This window comes from Oncorhynchus masou, chromosome 12 (assembly GCF_036934945.1).
Source record: "Oncorhynchus masou masou isolate Uvic2021 chromosome 12, UVic_Omas_1.1, whole genome shotgun sequence".
Lineage (NCBI taxonomy): Eukaryota > Metazoa > Chordata > Actinopteri > Salmoniformes > Salmonidae > Oncorhynchus > Oncorhynchus masou.
Window position 1 is genome coordinate 32,743,910 of NC_088223.1, and position 19,062 is coordinate 32,762,971.

Sequence of the window (19,062 nt, forward strand, 5' to 3'; positions counted from 1 at the left end):
AAAGCTCTTTGCCTAAAAGCTTCAAGTTACCTTCGTTGGCCTACATTTTTGACACAGTGTAACACTATCTACTGTACATAAAGACAACCAGGAGCTACAGGGAAGCAGAACGCACTATACTGCTCTACTAAGCAAAAAGGCAGTAACTGCTCAATTGGTCAAAAATGAGTTAGTTATATTTGATACATTAAATATATGCTTAATCATGTGGACAAGTATCCCGACTCTATTGTATTTTGGAGAAAATGGGGGTCATGTTAGCGATAACTGCATAAACTTAATGTGAAACCAAGGTAAATAAAAGCCATTCTTCAAAATTCCACGCTATGAGCAGTTACTGCCTTTTTGCTTGGTAGGGCAGTATACACTTCCCAATTGGCAAGATTTTAGCTGAAACTGTTGCAATTCAAAACTTTCACCACAAAGAAAGATGAATTCCAAACCAGGATTATAGTGTATAAAAATGGAGGGAGCTTTTATTTTCATTTAAAATGATGGTATGCTAAGATTATCTGTTCAATATACACATTGGTAGAATGAAAAAGGTTACTAGTAGAATGTTATATGCAATTTATAAAACATTGGTCAGTATACAAACAAGATTGACCTACAAATGTAGCACCATAAAAATGGCTCTGATTAAGAAAATGTAATACCTGGGTAAGAAAATATACCACAGCGCTAAAACACAAAAATCAATATCAGCGTTGATGCCTTTGATTTAAAAAAAAAAAGTGTAACTGGAGATGAAGAATCATTGAGAACAAGTGAACAACATGGTTGTGTTCATTAAGGCATGCAACAGAAAACATTTTGCAATGGAAAACTTCTTATTGGACAAGTCCATACATTCCCTCCCTGTGTCTGTTTTCTACTGTTTGGTACCTAATGAACACGACCCTCTGTGTGTTAGGGAAGCAAAAGCTCAATGAATTACCTTTGACAAAGGAGCTATAAAATTACCCTTGTCAAAACACCATCCATTACAGAGCTGTGACTGACAATTGGATACGAGCTTTGCTTTGTATTATAAAATAACGACTATGACATATGCGCAACATGCACGCATGCATGAATGTGACCGATTTCTAAGGACTCATTAAAGTTGAGAATGATTTATTCAAGGATGCCATGTGGGGTGAGGTATTAGTACATTTTCACCCATTTAAGCAGAGTAATGTGCTTGAAGTCACCAGAGAACAATCCCTTGGTGACTAGAAAGAGGTTGATCAACAGTTGTTGGATAATTGTGTAGACAGCTGGATTATTGGACTTCAAACACAATAACTCCACCCACACACTCTTCATTAAAACAAAGGCACTGGACTGAGCATTCCATTATTGTCAAATTCAATTCCAGTTGTATTGCTTGTGGGTAGAGAAAGTAATAATTTTGGAGCTATCCCCATAGGTAAAAGGCTTGTGAATGAGTGCTAAATTTAAAATAGCTCAATAATGACAGGCCTTTTGTTAACACCGGGATATAGATCTCAACCCCTAATCCAATATTTCTTTGGCGCAGTCTGCACTCACTGTAATGGTAAAATAGCCGCAAACCACAAAATACACATGGGGAAAGACAAATGAATGCGCAAACATCCCCTGAAAACACATGGTAAAACAAGGATGTCAATAGAAACGAGAATAATCTATAAAGTGGCCAGATTACGGGCTAATTTTGAACAAGGTCATTATGACCCATAAAATACAGCAAAAGTTCAACAGAACCTTGTTGACTTTTTCTCAAACATAGGGAAGGGACCTCTGGCTTTCTCATCCAATGGGTTTCGAGAAGGAGAGGACGCAAGGACTATGCAATTGAGATATTCCCATAGTTCACATGAAACGCTACTAAAGGGATGACAGGAAAAAGTTCAATGGCGCACCAATAGAATGAATGAAAATGTTCATACAGTCCAATTCTCCTCATTGAACTAGATAAGAACTTTTCTTCCTTTTGGATCAAAGAGTGATTGATGAGAATCAAATGTGTGGTCTATTTCAAATACAAATATACATACAAAAATTTCCAGAAAAGTGTATTTACATTTTTTTCGTTTGAGTGTGTCACAGTAGCCTTTTCTTCAATTCATGTGTCTGTCATAATGTCTCACACGGTCGTCTCACCCTGTTTATTGATCGCCAGTCTCGTATAAAATCTCCTCCACGAATTCAGCGTCTTACTCGACCAAATCCAAAAGCCAGAGGTGATACCCACGATCAACGTCATCAGGTACTTGATCATGAAGACGGTAAAGTCTGGCGACATCTGCGGTTGATGGTGCACGGGGCACGGCACGGCATAGTTTTTACACGTCCGACTCACCCAACTCTTCTCCCACTGTTCCCTGAACGCCTGCTCATAGAAGTAGCATGCGATGACGATGGTGGCGGGCACCGTGTAGAGCACGCTGAAGATGCCAATGCGCACCATGAGCTTCTCCAGTTTCTCCGTCTTGGTGCCGCCGTGCTTCATGATTGTCCGGATGCGGAAGAGCGACACGAAGCCTGCCAGAAGGAACGAGGTGCCCAGGGAGAGGTAGATGAAGAGCGGTGCCAGAACGAAACCTCGGAGAGCGTCCACGCTGTTATTGCCCACGTAGCACACGCCACTCAGAACGTCTCCGTCCACCTGCCCCACCGCCAGGATGGTGATGGTCTTGACGGCAGGTACTGCCCATGCCGCCAGGTGGAAGTACTGCGAGTTGGCTTCGATGGCCTCGTGACCCCACTTCATCCCGGCTGACAAGAACCACGTCAAGGCTAGGATGACCCACCAGATGGAGCTGGCCATGCTGAAAAAGTAAAGTATCATGAACAAAATGGTGCAGCCCTCCTTTTTGGTGCCTTGGACGACCGTTTTGACGTCGCTGTCAAAGCGGTCGTTGCAGACCACCTTGTCCCCCAACAAGAAGCCAGCGATGTAGACTATTGACACCATAGTGTAGCAGCCTGATAGGAAAATGATGGGTCGCTCTGGGTAGCTGAACCTCTGCATGTCCACCAAGTAGGTCAAAACCGTGAACAGAGTGGACGAGCAGCATAACACAGACCATATTCCAATCCATATCTTGGCAAATTTCAACTCATCCTCATTGAAGTACATCATGCCATGGGGTTTTGAGGGCTCACAAGGTGCACCACAATACTCCTCCCCAAGAAAACGGTAGTTCAAATAGGGGGGTACTTTCAATGCAACTGGGCATCTAAACTGTCCCTTTACAGTCCTATGCTGCCCATAAGATGATTCTGTTACGTCTGATGTAGGATTAATAGGAGCGCTTCTATCAGACACGTTTTGCCCGACGCACAACTCACCCGCTCCGTGAACAGGGAAAGATTCACAGGCGAGGCTGTCAGGCCATTGGAAGCCGAATTTATTCATCAGAGCCTCGCAGCCCTGCCTCGCTCTCTCGCAGAGCGAGCGGCACGGAGGCAGTGCTTGTTCCAGTACCGTACAAACGGGAGCATACATGGAGCAGAGGAAAAACTTCAGGTCAGGAGAGCATTGAACTTTCACAAGCGGATAAAACTGGTGCACTTCAAGCCCCGCGTCCTCTTGGTTTGTGTGCCCTAATAAATTTGGCATGATAGTCTCGTTATAGGCAATATCCGTACAGAGAGGAATGGAAATAGGTTGGCAAAAGCCATGTTCAGGAACGGACATTCCACGCTCACCATACTGACCATCTGCTTGCGGTAAAAGTGCAAAAATAATCAGAACCAGCAAATGGGAAAACATCCTACAAACTTTGTCGTTCCCCATTCCAAATAAATTCCAACACGCCACTTTCCAACCGCGAGTAAACACGCAGACTCGAGACACACTGGATTATTTTCCAGGATAAAACAAAAGCATACACGACTGTACTGTTTCCTATGACAGGCGACATACGTTACTTTATATCTTTGCCGAGATGGTCGCTTCCACAATTTAGCTCGGCTACTCACAAGAGATTTTAAATCCGTCTATTATCAGTGTGTAGCCATTATATGTCTCCAACTGTCTGTGTGACTGCTCGGTTTCTCGTCTCCCACTATTCACGGAGGGAGGAGTCTTGAAACAGATGATAGGTTACTTTTTAGGGATCATCTCAATCTTCCAAGATTGTTAATATTTGGTCCCCAAAATTATATATATATATTTTGTCTATTCTATTTGTTATCCTACTAAACCATACATTTTAAAACATCATGCAATCTTCCTATTTTTGATTGAAAGTTGCTACATGTGTAATAAAAACTGTATCCAATTTGTATATCTTGCAGTAGAGGTGCTTGGTAAAAATCACCGGGGAACCTGTTCGTTTATATGCCTTGACACTGTGATATATATGCCTAAAGCCAAGACAATAAGAAGACACAGCGGCAGAATAAATTAAACCACACTGGAGAGAAGCAACCACAAAACATATTGCATATAACAAACAGTTACATGACTTACAGCATGGCCAAGCAAGTTAATGTTTCCGACATTTTCAGACTACTAAACAACTAGAACCATGGAGAGTTATCACAATTCACAAAGAAAACAGGCACTGCCTCCACTATTCCAGCATAAAATCATCTATGCTTAGTCTAATACAGTGACAAAAGATACCAACAATTATTTAATCCAATCAAAGTAAGCTAAACATGATGCAGCTGTCCATGGTACTGATTTATGAGTATGTGTGTGTGTGTGTTCATGCAAGTAGAAAATACATTTTGACTCACCCTACTTGTAGAGAGGCGCCAATGTCATCCTTCTCTTTAATGTCATCACGGTTTTAGTGTTCGCTGTCCTAGGCAACCTGGCAAAAATGCTTGCTCGCTAACCTAACTTCCTTTCATGGGCATTGATGCGCCAGGCCAGATAGTTAACATTTGCCTAACGTTACTACATGTTGCTACATGTTGAACTTCCATCCTATCAGGCCAGGGCCACAATGTATACATTTATGGTTGGATCAGAATCGGCAGTCCAAATCCTTATCTCCATCCATGACTAATTTAGGACAGGACAACGACACAAGAAGATGCAACAATTCAAGTTTTCTGTCAATTACGTTTTGATTCTAATGTGATCTGATTGGTGTGACGGCAAATCCAAACTGGCTTCCCTTGACACTTTTTTTTGGTGTGCCAGGACCATTCACAGCTGAGCTCTCTCAGTTTAGCTCAATGCTGATTGGCTATTATTTTATATATTTTTGTCAATTGAGGCCAAATGCTCGCTGGCTTCCCTTGCATTTAATGCTACGGGCGGCAACAATGTCATACTCTTTTTGACCAGACAGTATAGATGGGCTACACATACAGACAGAGGGCACTGTTTCATTGGCTTGGATGCTTTCTCCGGTGAGATACATTCAGCCTCTGCTGAACTGGAAGACATTTATGAAACACCGAGAGAGGAAAGATTTTAAAAAATAATCATTTTTTCTTGATCATTTTTTGGGGAGGCCTGACTTCTCTTGGCATCCATGAATACACACCACTGATATGCTGTTAGTATTATTTCCTTACAAACATTAGTGACTTGGTATGTGTTTTCATCACATTTTCGAGAGAAAACTTGCTTAATCTGATACATTTTGACTGATATAGTTTCCATTAAAAGACAGAAAAAAATTCACAGATTTTGAATTTGCAAATGATTTGGGCCGACCAATGCATTTATAATAGCTACACATACGTTATCATTTCATAATCACCTTGGAATCAAATAACTTAATTGTCTCTATTAGGCAGACCACTAATATAAACCTTATCTACTCTACCACCACCATGCCATCATATCATATGGGTATTGAAAGTTGCACCCTCCCTCTTCCTTGGAGGCTGGGAGAGAAGGCTGCTGTGGTCCACGCCAGAGGCCCAGCTCTTACTCACGCAGCTGGGCCTGTAGGGGTCTGCTGTCCCTGGTCGGATTAACGCCTGATGGAGAGGAGGTGTGAAATTTAAGCCGATTGTGGAGTGACAGACTCACAGCTGGCCCCAGTGACCCTACGGGCTGCTGGGAGGGGGGGGTGTAGCTATGCCAGTCAGGCAGAGGAGGAGGATACAGAGGCAACCACAAAAGCGACATATTGCAGCACATATCCCCATACACGTGCACGTACATGTGGACATACATGTACACAAATGCACGCACACAAACACACACACGCACACACACACACACACACACACACACACACACACACACACACACACACACACACACACACACACACACACACACACACACACACACACACACACACACACACACACACACACACACACACACACACACACACACACACACACACACACACACAAATGAATATTAGCAAAAATCCTATCCTTCTATGTTTGTCACTACAGTCCCAGCAGCAGTCCGGATCTGACCACATTATCTTGCCTTAATAGGCTGACCTCGCGGCTCCCCCTACTGAATTATGCATGCTTCCCCAGTCCCCCCTCCCAGTCCTTGGAAGTCAGCACTTCACAGCAGATGTGGGTCTCAAAATGCCTGAAATCTGCACTTTTGGAAGAATGTCTCTTTTTCTGCACCACAGATTAGAACACATATTTTGTTTTGTAATGGGCAGCACTGTAAAACTGTCTGATAATGGAAAAGCAGTACTTCAAATGCTGCTTTTTGCATCCCAGATAATGATACTTACAGTATTTTCATGAACAACAGGTTAAAAAAATATTGTTAATTGTATAGTGTTTGAAATCGATGTGCTCTTACTCATTACAGGTCATTCAAAGTGGAGCTATAGGAGTCAATTTTGCTAAAGGTTATCCTTTAATCAACCATTTTCAAACCTCACAACTTCATTGTGCCATGATGTCATACTGTTCACAATTACCACTAGCATATTACTCAAATAATAATTCACAGGGTATCATAATGTTTATGAAAACAACTGTCTTGATTATGATTGTGTCATTGCTACTGTAGTACATTAACTGTAGTACATGTCCTATTAATACCACTTTTGACGGAAATTGTTTTTCCTCAATGTTCCTCATGGGTGACCATTCAAAGGCTCACTCCTCGTGAAAGAGGAGCAAAAACTAGACTCGCATCTTGTGTGTCTTGAACTCTCTCTGAAATGGACACATTTTACTTGGTCTCCACACTAAGCTACAGTGTGTTCCAATTACACAGACAGTGCCAGTGTGCAAACACAGCTTGTCCCAGCTCTCGGCATGACCCACCAAGCAAAACAAGAGCCACAAACGAAGGAAATTCACACAGGTTCAACTTCCAGCATTTTCTACTGTGAAAGGATTAGTTCTTAATTCAATTTGAGTTAAAATGTAGGGAGAATGTTATTTCAAAATAAGAGGGTACATGAAAGATGGTAAAATGTTGAGAATCATTATTTGGGTGACTGTAGGGAATGTTTGAATACATTGTCATAGCTACGCTGGTGGTGGTTCCAAGTCAAATGCAATATTATAACAGTTACTCTGAATGGGGTTGACATGTTCCCCTCTGCACAATTGTAAGTTGCTGCAAGTGGTGTGCAGGTGTGTGACCGCCTGTATAAGGCCTGCCCCTGTCTTAAAGGAGAACACAGAACATACATTAATAAACAACACCCTATTCCTCCGTTGCCCCCCCCCCCCCCCAATTGCAATCAACTCTATAGCATCTATGCAATTGAACCTGTTGGGTCATTGCCCATATATAGGGGTTAAAGGTCAGGGGTAATTCAGGAGTGTGTTCATTAGGGCACATACCACACAATACGACAATTGGAATGTTTCATTGGACTAGTCCAGGTAATTCCCCATTTTACTTGGTTTTCTTCTCTTTGCTGCCTACTGAATACAACAATGTAGTCTGCAGTCTGTGTGCTGAGTGTACTCCACCAGTGAGCACCACTTCCAATACCGCTGCATGGGAAAGCTGTTTTAGCTTATTCCTGCCTCGGAGCAACAAGCTGACAGACAATAATGAAAATTCTCCCCTCCCTCCTCCTCTCCTCCCCCACTGCAGATATTATCAACAAACAATAGAGCTCCAAAGAACACAGCGTATCAGGTTGAATCGCCTCGGGGTCTCTGAGTACACTGGTTTAGGAGAACTGCAGTACAGCAGACTCATGGGATTGCTGTTCTAAAGTTGATGAGTTGATGAGTGTGAAGAAGAGCATAGTAGTTTTCATCAGTGTACTACAAACAAGGTTTCAAGCATTTAAAAATATTTTATTTTATTTTATGTAACTAGTTAAGTCAGTTAAGAACAAATTCTTATTTACAATGACGGCCTAGCAGAAGGCAAGTGGCCTCCTGCAAGGATGGGGGCTGGAATAAAAAATAAAAAATAAATATAGGACAAAACACACATCATGACAAGAGAGACACCACAAAACAACATAAAGAGAGACCTAAGACAACATCATGGTATGGCAGCAACACATGACTACCCATCAAGCTAGCAAGACAACATGAGAACAACATGGTAGCAACACAACATGGCAGCAGAAAAACATGGTAGCAGCACAAAACATGGTACAAACATTCTTTGGCACAGACAACAAAACAAAGGGCAAGAAGGTCAAAACAACAATACATCATGCGAAGCAGCCACAACTGTCAGTAAGAGTGTCCATGATTGAGCCTTTGAATGAAGAGATTGAGATAAAACTGTCCAGTTTGAGTGTTTATTGCAGCTTGTTCGAGTCACTAGCTGCAGCGAACTGAAAAGAGGAGCGACCCAGGAATGTGTGTGCTTTGTGGACCTTTAACAGAATGTGACTGGCAGAACAGGTGTTGTATGTGGAGGTTAAGGGTTGCAGTAGGTATCTCAGGTAGGGGGGAGTGAGGCCTAAGAGGGATTTATAAATAAGCAGATATACAGAGATGACCAGTTTACAGAGGAGTATAGAGTGCAGTGATGTGTCATTTAAAGAGTAATGGTGGCAAATCTGATGGCCGAATGGTAAAGAACATCTAGCCTCTTGAGAGAACCCTTACCTGCCGATCTACAGTGCCTTGCGAAAGTATTCGGCCCCCTTGAACTTTGCGACCTTTTGCCACATTTCAGGCTTCAAACATAAAGATATAAAACTGTATTTTTTGTGAAGAATCAACAACAAGTGGGACACAATCATGAAGTGGAACGACATTTATTGGATATTTCAAACTTTTTTAAGAAATCAAAAACTGAAAAATTGGGCGTGCAAAATTATTCAGCCCCTTTACTTTCAGTGCAGCAAACTCTCTCCAGAAGTTCAGTGAGGATCTCTGAATGATCCAATATTGACCTAAATGACTAATGATGATAAATACAATCCACCTGTGTGTAATCAAGACTCCGTATAAATGCACCTGCATTGTGATAGTCTCAGAGGTCCGTTAAAAGCGCAGAGAGCATCATGAAGAACAAGGAACACACCAGGCAGGTCCGAGATACTGTTGTGAAGAAGTTTAAAGCCGGATTTGGATACAAAAAGATTTCCCAAATGTAAACATCCCAAGGAGCACTGTGCAAGCGATAATATTGAAATGGAAGGAGTATCAGACCACTGCAAATCTACCAAGACCTGGCCGTCCCTCTATAATGCCCTTGCTGATGGAAGGTTTTCACTCGAAATCTCACGATACATGGTCCCATTCATTCTTTCCTTTACACGGATCAGTCGTCCTGGTCCTTTTGCAGAAAAACAGCCCCAAAGCATGATGTTTCCACCCCCATGCTTCACAGAAGGTATGGTGTTCTTTGGATGCAACTCAGCATTCTTTGTCCTCCAAACACGACGAGTTGAGTTTTTACCAAAAAGTTATATTTTGGTTTCATCTGACCATATGACATTCTCCCAATCTTCTTCTGGATCATCCAAATGCTCTCTAGCAAACTTCAGACGGGCCTGGACATGTACTGGCTTAAGCAGGGGGACACGTCTGGCACTGCAGGATTTGAGTCCCTGGCGGCGTAGTGTGTTACTGATGGTAGGCTTTGTTACGTTGGTCCCAGCTATCTGCAGATCATTCACTAGGTCCCCCCGTGTGGTTCTGGGATTTATGGCTGCTGTCCCCGTACAGGGACCAACATCAGAGGAAATTTCAGAGTGGCAGCTAAAAATACAATTTCGTAACATTAAACATTCTTGAAAATGCAAGTGTCTTACACCCTTCAAAAGATTAGAATCTTGGTAATCAAACTATGTTTTCCAATTTAAAATAGCTATTACAGAGAACAAATCCCATGCTTTTGTTTGAGAAGAGCAATCAAGAACAGAAACATTTTCCGCCATGACAGTTTTTACACATTTACATCTGAAGGTAAAATTATGACTTACATTCTGATATCTTGCTCTTATTTCTCTTCCTGAGTATCCCATTGATCAAATGAAGTGCTGTTTTCTTTGATAAAATCCATTTTATAGCCTAAATCTAAACATTTTGTAAACTATTTGTGCAGTGAATTCCATCTCTATCAATTTTTTACGGAGCATTCGGCGTGATTCGCCCCTGTAAACAATTGTTTATTTCGTCATGGTGGGTTTCAGTGCATTCCTCTGGATGTTTGCAACACAGTCAAACAACGTTGGTTTTTTTGCTGGGAGAATTGACCGAAGTGAGCTGATTTGAAGACAACGATAAATGACTACCTGACGCACCAATAATTTTAGCGAAGCTTCATTGATTGACTATATTTCTGCCCAATGACCACTGATCTTCTTGAAATCTAGCTGGGTAGATAGCCAATGAGCTGAGATAAACGCCAGTATGTAATGGTTTGGGGTTGGACCACAATTCCTTGGTTGTAATCGCACGCGCAGGGAACTCCATTTTCGCCTTGACCATCAGATGGGTTGCTGTAAGGCTTTTTACGCACAGCTGTATTTCGGAAAGTTGTAGTTTCAACGATTTCATTGAAGATATCCTGGCGAATACTTCATGTAAAGCGAAGTCAAACTCTAAAGTAAAAGTGAGACAGATTTTTTGTTTGAGGAATCTTGGAGTGTTATGATTCGAACGAACTGAGGAGCTGTTTCTGCAAGGACAGGACGTACTTCTGGACGGGTAAATGCTAATGCCGTTTTATGAAATATAAAAATATATCTATATTATATATAAAAAATATAAAAAAATATTTTATTTTTGCAATGAAATGTGTAGTTTGTTTTTGTGTGTGTGTGTGTTGGTTTGTTTGGGTGTGTGTGTGTGTGTGTGTGTGTGTGTGTATATATATATATATATATATATATACACAACAATGGCCGGAGTTGAATGGAACACCTTAGTGACTGTTCCCTTTGCTCTATACAATCAATACATATCTGTTTATTTAATGTGATGATAAAAGGCTCATACAATACAAATATTTTTTTATGTTTTCTTTCACAGCGATAGCGACTCCGACTGGGAGGCCCCGGTGCCAAGCTGCCCGCTCTACCTGTGCCCCCAGTGGTGTTCATATGCCACAGTTCATTACTGCAGGCATGACTGTGCCTCAGAGCCAAAAGGGCACAGCATGGAGGCGTCGTTGTGTTCTGTGTCGCATGAAATGCACCACTTGTTCAGTTTGCCTCTGCTTTACATCAGAAAGAGACTGCTATGGGACATGGCAGGCAGCAAAATATTATGACGAGGACTTCCAAGGGGTGTGTACTGTTTTTTAATTTTTTAATATTTATTTTGTAATATTTTTTAAAACATTTTTTTTTGTGTGTGTGTTAGAATTGCTTTTTGATATGTTGTATATAGTTATTTGCACTGCTGTATATAGTTATAGGTCATTTCATCAATTCGGCCACTTGGGTACATTTGGGCAACTTGTGTGGGACACCTGGGTGACTTCATGCTAAATGTCATGTAGCTCACCCATTCCTGAAGTTATCAGTCACAAACTTTGCACACCTACAGTTGCCCTCTTGTGTTATCCATCAAGATTATCTCCAGCATCCTATCTGACTGTGTGGCTATTCTAGTACATGTGAAAGATGATACTACAACAATAAAAAACAGAAAACGTATGCTCTTTCTTTATCTTTTCTTCCACCAGATCTACTGTGTTATATTCTCCTACATTCAATTAACATTTCCACAAACTTCACAATGTTTCCATTCAAATGATACCAAGAATATGCATATCCTTGCCTCTGGGGCTGAGCTACAGGCAGTTAGATTTGGGTATGTCTTCAGGCGGAAATTGAGAACAAAGGGTTGCAGCCATAACAGGTTACATTGGTCCCAGCTCTCTGCAGGTCATTCACTAGGTCCCCCCGTGTGGTTCTGGGATTTTTGCTCACCGTTCTTGTGATCATTTTGACCCCACGGGGTGAGATCTTGCGTGGAGCTCCAGATCGAAGGAGATTATCAGTGGTCTTGTATGTCTTCCATTTCCTAATAATTGCTCCCACAGTTGATTTCTTCAAACCAAGCTGCTTACCTATTGCAGATTCAGTCTTCCCAGCCGGGTGCAGGTCTACAATTTTGTTTCTGGTGTCCTTTGACAGCTCTTTGGTCTTGGCCATAGTGGAGCTTGGAGTGTGACTGTTTGAGGTTGTGGACAGGTGTCTTTTATACTGATAACAAGTGCCATTAATACAGGTAACGAGTGGAGGACAGAGGAGCCTCTTAAAAAGAAGTTACAGGTCTGTGAGAGCCAGAAATCTTGAGTGTTTGTAGGTGACCAAATACTTATTTTCCACCATAATTTGCAAATAAATTCATTAAAAATCCTACAATGTGATTTTCTGGATTTTTTCCCCCTCATTTTGTCTGTCATAGTTGAAGTGTAGCTATGATGAAAATTACAGGCCTCTCTCACCTTTTTAAGTGGGAGAACTTGCACAATTGTTGGCTGACTAAATACTTTTTTTGCCCCACTGTACGTACAGTAGCTTTGATTGGACTGATCATGTCAACATCTTACTTTCACAATCTTAGCTAGCAGTCATCATCATGAATTAAGTCTATTGGCAAATCCTTTTTAAACCTTGTCATCCAAAGAGAAATAATGAAGAGAAAATATAGATAAAACGTCAGTGCTCATCGGCCATTGGACATAAACATTACACAACAATTTGGAGATCACAAATTCAACAATGAGTGGTTTGTAAGGAATCGGTGACAGTGGCTAACTGCAAGCATTGCAACTGGGAAGACGGAAATCAACAGCTCAAAGTGGGAAAGTATGTTTTGAACGGTGATTCAACTCGGATTTGTAAATCTGTGATCTTTCTCTTTAATGACAAAATGTACAAAATTTGCCCATGAAGGACCCCCGCGCCACTTTCCTGTTCAAGCCCATCACAACAACGTGAGTCCAAAAATGTCTTATGCTGCTTCATAAATTATGTAGGATGCCAGAGAGATATGTATACTGTAGCTAAGAAAGTAATACTAAGTGTATGTTGTGTAGTACTTCTCACCAAAGCTGTATTGTAAACACATCGTTCGTGACCGGTGTGTGCTTGGTTGCAAACTTTTTTTGTACAACTTTGACAGTGCTACTGATAGCAGTACACTGTAAGAACGGCCCATGTTCTGAATTCTGTCGCTTTACATATCAAAAGTGCTGAACAAATAGTTATATTGACTACGTCCGTTGCCACTTGCTCATTAATGTCTTAATTGAAATTACAGATTGCCTCTTATACCCTTGTTGTCCACTTATGTCATAGTTTGTACATCTCAATTGTCAGTAGAAACCACATTTGTTTAAGCAAGTCAGCCAGATCAGCGATGTTTTTTAAAGGCAGTAAATGAGGCTGAATGAACTGTTTCGCTGCCAGACAAGGCTCCGCTGAAAGCCAGGTAGTGGCTTTGGTAAGGTGTTGGGACTGCTGTTAGAACTCTGCTGTTGGGACAGCTTTATGTGGGCCCTAACAGTTTGTGGACAACATTTGTCACCGTTATTATAAGGGCACAAGGCAAGACCCAAATGCAGACACAGGAGGCAGATGGTAGAGCTCTGTTATTTGTTATAACAAAGGGAGTAGGCAAAGGCAGGTCTGAGACAGTTGAGAGTTCATAAACCAGGTCAGAGTCCAAACAGTACCAGACGATAGGCAGTCTCTAGGTCAGGCCAGGCAAGGGTCAGAAACCAGATCCGAGTCCACAAACAGTACAAGGGAATTGGCAGGCTGGTAGTCTGAACAAGTAGAGTGGTCAGGCAGGAGGGTTTGTAGTCAGGACAGGAAAGGGTCAAAACCAAGAGGACTAGAAATAAACATAGACTGGCAAAAATAGGAGCAAGGAAAACCGCTGGTTGACTTGGCAAACAAGACGAACTGGCAGAGAGAGACAGGAAATACAGGTATATATACACCGGGGATAATAAGCGACACCTGTATGGGGTGGAGACAATCACAAGGACAGGTGAATCAGATCAGGGTGTGACAGTTATAGTGCAATTAATGTATTGTTTAGTGTTGTGTTGTGTAGTGGCTTTGATGGCACGCATCCCACATTATTCTTTTTTGCCTCACCGAGATTGTATTTTTTACTGTACCTCTGCTTAGTCTACTAACTAGCGAACAGTGTACAGAAAAATGTTTGAGGTGGAACAACTACTGTATACGGTTTTGCCTCTTGACTATGTCAGGAAGTCAATGGGAATACTGCAACTACTGTATCTCATACCCTGCAGAGGTGATGTTCCGCAGTTCTGACAATTATTTACAATGCAGAATTGCCATATTCACAGAAAATATAGAGCCAACTAAGTACACGACAAGCACATGGAATTATGAGAGAGGGTTCATGAAAGGTTTGCTTCAAAACCCTTATATTCAACTAGGTCATGTCCTCGGGGAGAAGGTAGGAAAAGGACACATTGGAAGAGGGGGCATTTTTCTGGTGGAATTTGAAGTGCCAAGATAGATAGTTGCAATTACTGTGTAGGATCTGTTGCATATGCAAAGTATTGTATGTTTATGTCTGTGCCTTGGTTTTAAGTTACTTACTTACTTGAAGAGACATTTTACTTCTTGTACCCTTATACATCAGCTATAAAATGTTGATTAATTTAGACTGTGTCAAACACTGTAGAATAGATCACCAACGGCCGTTACAGTAACAAACATAATTCATTCACCCTATTGTTGGGAGTAGGTAGAAACAGCAACACTTGATTTCATAGTCAAGACTATTATGACTCTAGCAGAAGAGGCTGGTGGGAGGAGCTATAGGAGGACAGGCTCATTGGAATAAATGGCTGGAATGGAATAAATGGAACAGAGTCAAACGTGGTTTCCATTAATCCATTCCAGTCGTTACAATGAGCCTGTCCTCCTATAGCTCCTCCCACCAGCCTCTGGAGACTAGAGTACTGTGCGTTTAATATATTGTCTCTAGTGTATAAATTAGGCAACTCCGTGCAAGTCTAATTACCCAGTCAGTTTAATGAATTTATGTGTGTGCATAACAATTAAAGATGAGACATGAAGAGTAAATCTGCTCTGAAATGTGCTGCTCATTTGCATACATTTATAGACCCCTGAGACCAGATGTAAATAGGCTATGATTGGAAATGTATTCATAAAATATAAATGTAGTGTTTTTGGGGTATGTTGGCAAGATACTTGGTTTTAAGTTGGCTACTTCTTTCATTCCAGGTGGAAAATTCAGTAAATGTTTGTGTTATGTGCACACACAGTGTGTGCGTGTGTGTGTGTGTGTGTGTGTGTGTGTGTGTGTGTGTGTGTGTGTGTGTGTGTGTGTGTGTGTGTGTGTGTGTGTGTGTGTGTGTGTGTGTGTGTGTGTGTGTGTGTGTGAGTGAGTGAGAAAGAGAAAGTGAGAGAGAGAGAGAGTGAGAGAAAAGTGAAAAAGAGAAAGGTGAGGGTTATTCATCCCTCAATTTTCTTCTCACTATTCTCCATGACTTCCGTTCCTGATATCTACAGTCAATGAGATTGGAGCATAGGCCATGGGAAATGAGGCATGTGAAAAATGCCTTGTTTTAGTAGGCAAGCACATGCATGGTACAGTAATACATAAGTGTGAAACTGTAGGACCTTTGACACATATATTATGGTACCATATGACCATAAATGAATAGAACAGACATGTTCTGAGCTCAACTGTCTTAGAGTCATTGTAACATTGTAACGACTTATAAGATTGTCTCTTGTATACAGTATTTAGAGTATCTCTGGATTATGTTATTATACCATATAACATTACATTAGAATGACAAGGCAAACTCTAAAAGCTCAGCAAAACCTTTGACAAACATTTAAAGATGCAGCACTTACGAATTCGAATTCGTAGCATATCATACGAATTGCAAAATATATTCTGTATATATATACAGTTGAAGTAGGAAGTTTACATACACCTTAGCCAAATACATTTAAACTCAGTTTTTCACAATTCTTGACATTTAATCCTAGTAAAAATTCCCTGTCTTAGGTCAGTTAGGATCGCCACTTTATTTTAAGAATGTGAAATGTCAGAATAATATTAGAGAGAATGATCTATTTCAGCTTTTATTTCTTTCATCACATTCCCAGTGGGTCAGAAGTTAACATACACTTAATTAGTATTTGGTAGCATTGCCTTTAAATGGTTTAACTTGGGTCAAGCATGTCAGGTAGCCTTCCACAAGCTTCCCACAATAAGTTGGGGGAATTTTGGCCCATTCCTCCTGACAGAGCTGGTGTAACCCGTACAAATCAGCTAGGCCAGACAATCTGGACCCTCTAATTCTAAAATGATCCACTGCCATTGTAGCAACCCCTATTACCAGTCTGTTCAACCTCCCTTTCGTATCTTTAGAGATCCCTAAATATTGGAAATCTGCTGCGGTCATCCCCCTCTTCAAAGGGGGTGTCACTCTAGACCCAAACTGTTATCGACCTATATCCATCCTGCCCTGCCTTTCTAAAGTCTTTGAAAGCCAAGTTAATAAACAGATCACTGACCATTTCAAATCCCACCTTACCTTCTCCGCTGTGCAATCCGGTTTCCGAGCTGGTCAAGGGTGCACCTCAGCCATGCTCAAAGTACTAAACGATATCATAACCGCCATCAATAAAAGACAGTACTGTGTAGCCGTCTTCATCAACCTGGCCAAGGCATTCGACTCTGTAAATCACCAAATTCTTATCGGCAGACTCAACAGCCTTGCTTTCTCAAATGACTGCCTCGCCTGGTTCACCAACTACTTCTCAGACAGAGTTCAGTGTGTCAAATGGGAGGGCCTGTTGTTCGGATCTCTGGCAGTCTCTATGGGGGTACCACAGGGTTCAATTCTCGGGCCGACACTTTTCTCTGTATATGTCAATGATGTCTCTCTTGCTGCGGGTGATTCTCTGATCAACCTCTACGCAGACAACACCATTCTGTATACATCTGGCCCTTCTTTGGACACTGTGTTAACTAACCTCCAAACGAGCTTCAACGCCATACAACACTCCTTCCGGGCCTCCAACTGCTCTAAAACCAAATGCATGCTTTTCAACCTTTCGCTGCCCACACCCGCCTGACCGCCCGACAAGCATCACTTCTCTGGACGGTTCTGACTTAGAATATGTGGACAACTACAAATACCTAGGTGTCTGGCTCGACTGTAAACTCTCCTTCCAGACTCATACTAAACATCTCCAATCCAAAATTAAATCTAGAACCGGCTTCCTATTTCGCAACAAAGTATCCTTCACTCACACCGCCAAACATACCCTCGTAAAACTGACTATCCTACCGATCCTCGACTTCAGAGATGTCATTTACAAAATATCTTCCAATACTCTACTCAGCAAACTGGATGCAGTCTATCATAGTGCCGTCCATTTTGTCACCAAAGCCACTTATACCACCCACCACTACGACTTGTATGCTCTAGTCGGCTGGCCCTCGTTACATGTTCGTCGCCAGACCCACTGGCTCCAGGTCATCTATAAGTCTTTGCTAGGTAAAGCCGCGGCTTATCTCAGCTCACTGGTCACGATAACAACATCCACCCGTAGCACCCGCTCCAGCAGGTATATCTTACTGGTCATCTCCAAAGCCAACACCTCCTTTGGCCGACTTTCCTTCTAGTTCTCTGCTGCCAATGACCGGAACGAATTGCAAAAATCACTGAACCTGGAACTTTAAATTTCCCTCACAAACTTTAAACATTAGCTATCTGAGCAGTGTCATGACGTTGGCCTGGGAGGTTGGTTTATGACAGTCATAAATACCTCTTTCCCACTTTTTCCTCTCTACCCTACTGAGGTTACATTTGCAAAACCCTTGGTTAACATAGAGATTCTGGGAACGTCAGAATGTGGGGGGAAATTAACTATATTCTGGTAATCCGAACAATTGAACATATGCCGTGGTACTTAATGAATATGATGTCAGTTTGGTTGTCATCTGAGACATTCTCATCAATGATAAGATGACATAAACTTTACAGTGGAAAGTCTACACATCAGGGTTATCGGATTCACATGGAATTATTGTTCAATTTAAATGTTTGAATATGAAATTATTTGTGATGGGATGAAATGTGATTTTAGCTTCTAAAATGAGAGATTTGGATTTGCATAAGATAAGGCTGCTCACTCAGTGGCCCACCCACGTGAAGAGACAGAGGTTGTAAATTATGACACACACCCCTTTTCTCACTTCCTATATAAAGCCTTGACGACAATAGCACTTCCTGTTCAGATGAGGTAGAATGACGATCCTATGTCAGAATGGTTCAGAAAATAACTACAGGACGAAGCCAACATCAGCAGAAGCTTTGGTTGCGAATGGTATGAACTTTGAACTCTTATTCACTACAGAAGTGATTCATTCTAGCTGTTGAGTGAGCAACTGCAGCTGCAAACGCAGGTTCGGAAGGAACAGACAGAGTATCCCGTCTATCACACAATGACGTTACTACAACGTATCCAATTGACAACCAGAGACATTCTTCAAAGGACAGAGGACTCGGTTTGGCAACATGGCCTTCCATCTACCACCAACCTACTGAAGCGCAGCACAGAGTAAATATTTATTGCATTTTCCTTTTCCAAATGGGCGGTAATTTAGAATGCATAAGATACTGTATTTACGATAGCACAGCTTCGCCTTTGTTCCTATCTTCCTGCTCTTTCACTCAACCCAGCCCCTTTTCCTTTGTGTAAC

General features: G+C 41.6%; 1 protein-coding gene across 1 annotated transcript; it reads right to left on the reverse strand.

Annotated features, from left to right (window-relative positions):
- Window positions 1-454: 454 nt before the first annotated feature.
- LOC135549875 (frizzled-1-like) lies at window positions 455-4,025 on the reverse strand. Its single transcript, XM_064980245.1, has one exon. It carries the CDS (start codon window positions 3,764-3,766, stop codon window positions 2,111-2,113), a length of 1,656 nt encoding a protein of 551 aa, XP_064836317.1. The 5' UTR covers window positions 3,767-4,025; the 3' UTR covers window positions 455-2,110.
- Between the last annotated feature and the right edge of the window lie 15,037 nt (window positions 4,026-19,062).

Bases quoted from the DNA above. Each gene is read 5' to 3' on its own strand.
- LOC135549875 (XM_064980245.1), bottom strand. From the start codon at position 3,766: ATGGGGAACGACAAAGTTTGTAGGATGTTTTCCCATTTGCTGGTTCTG.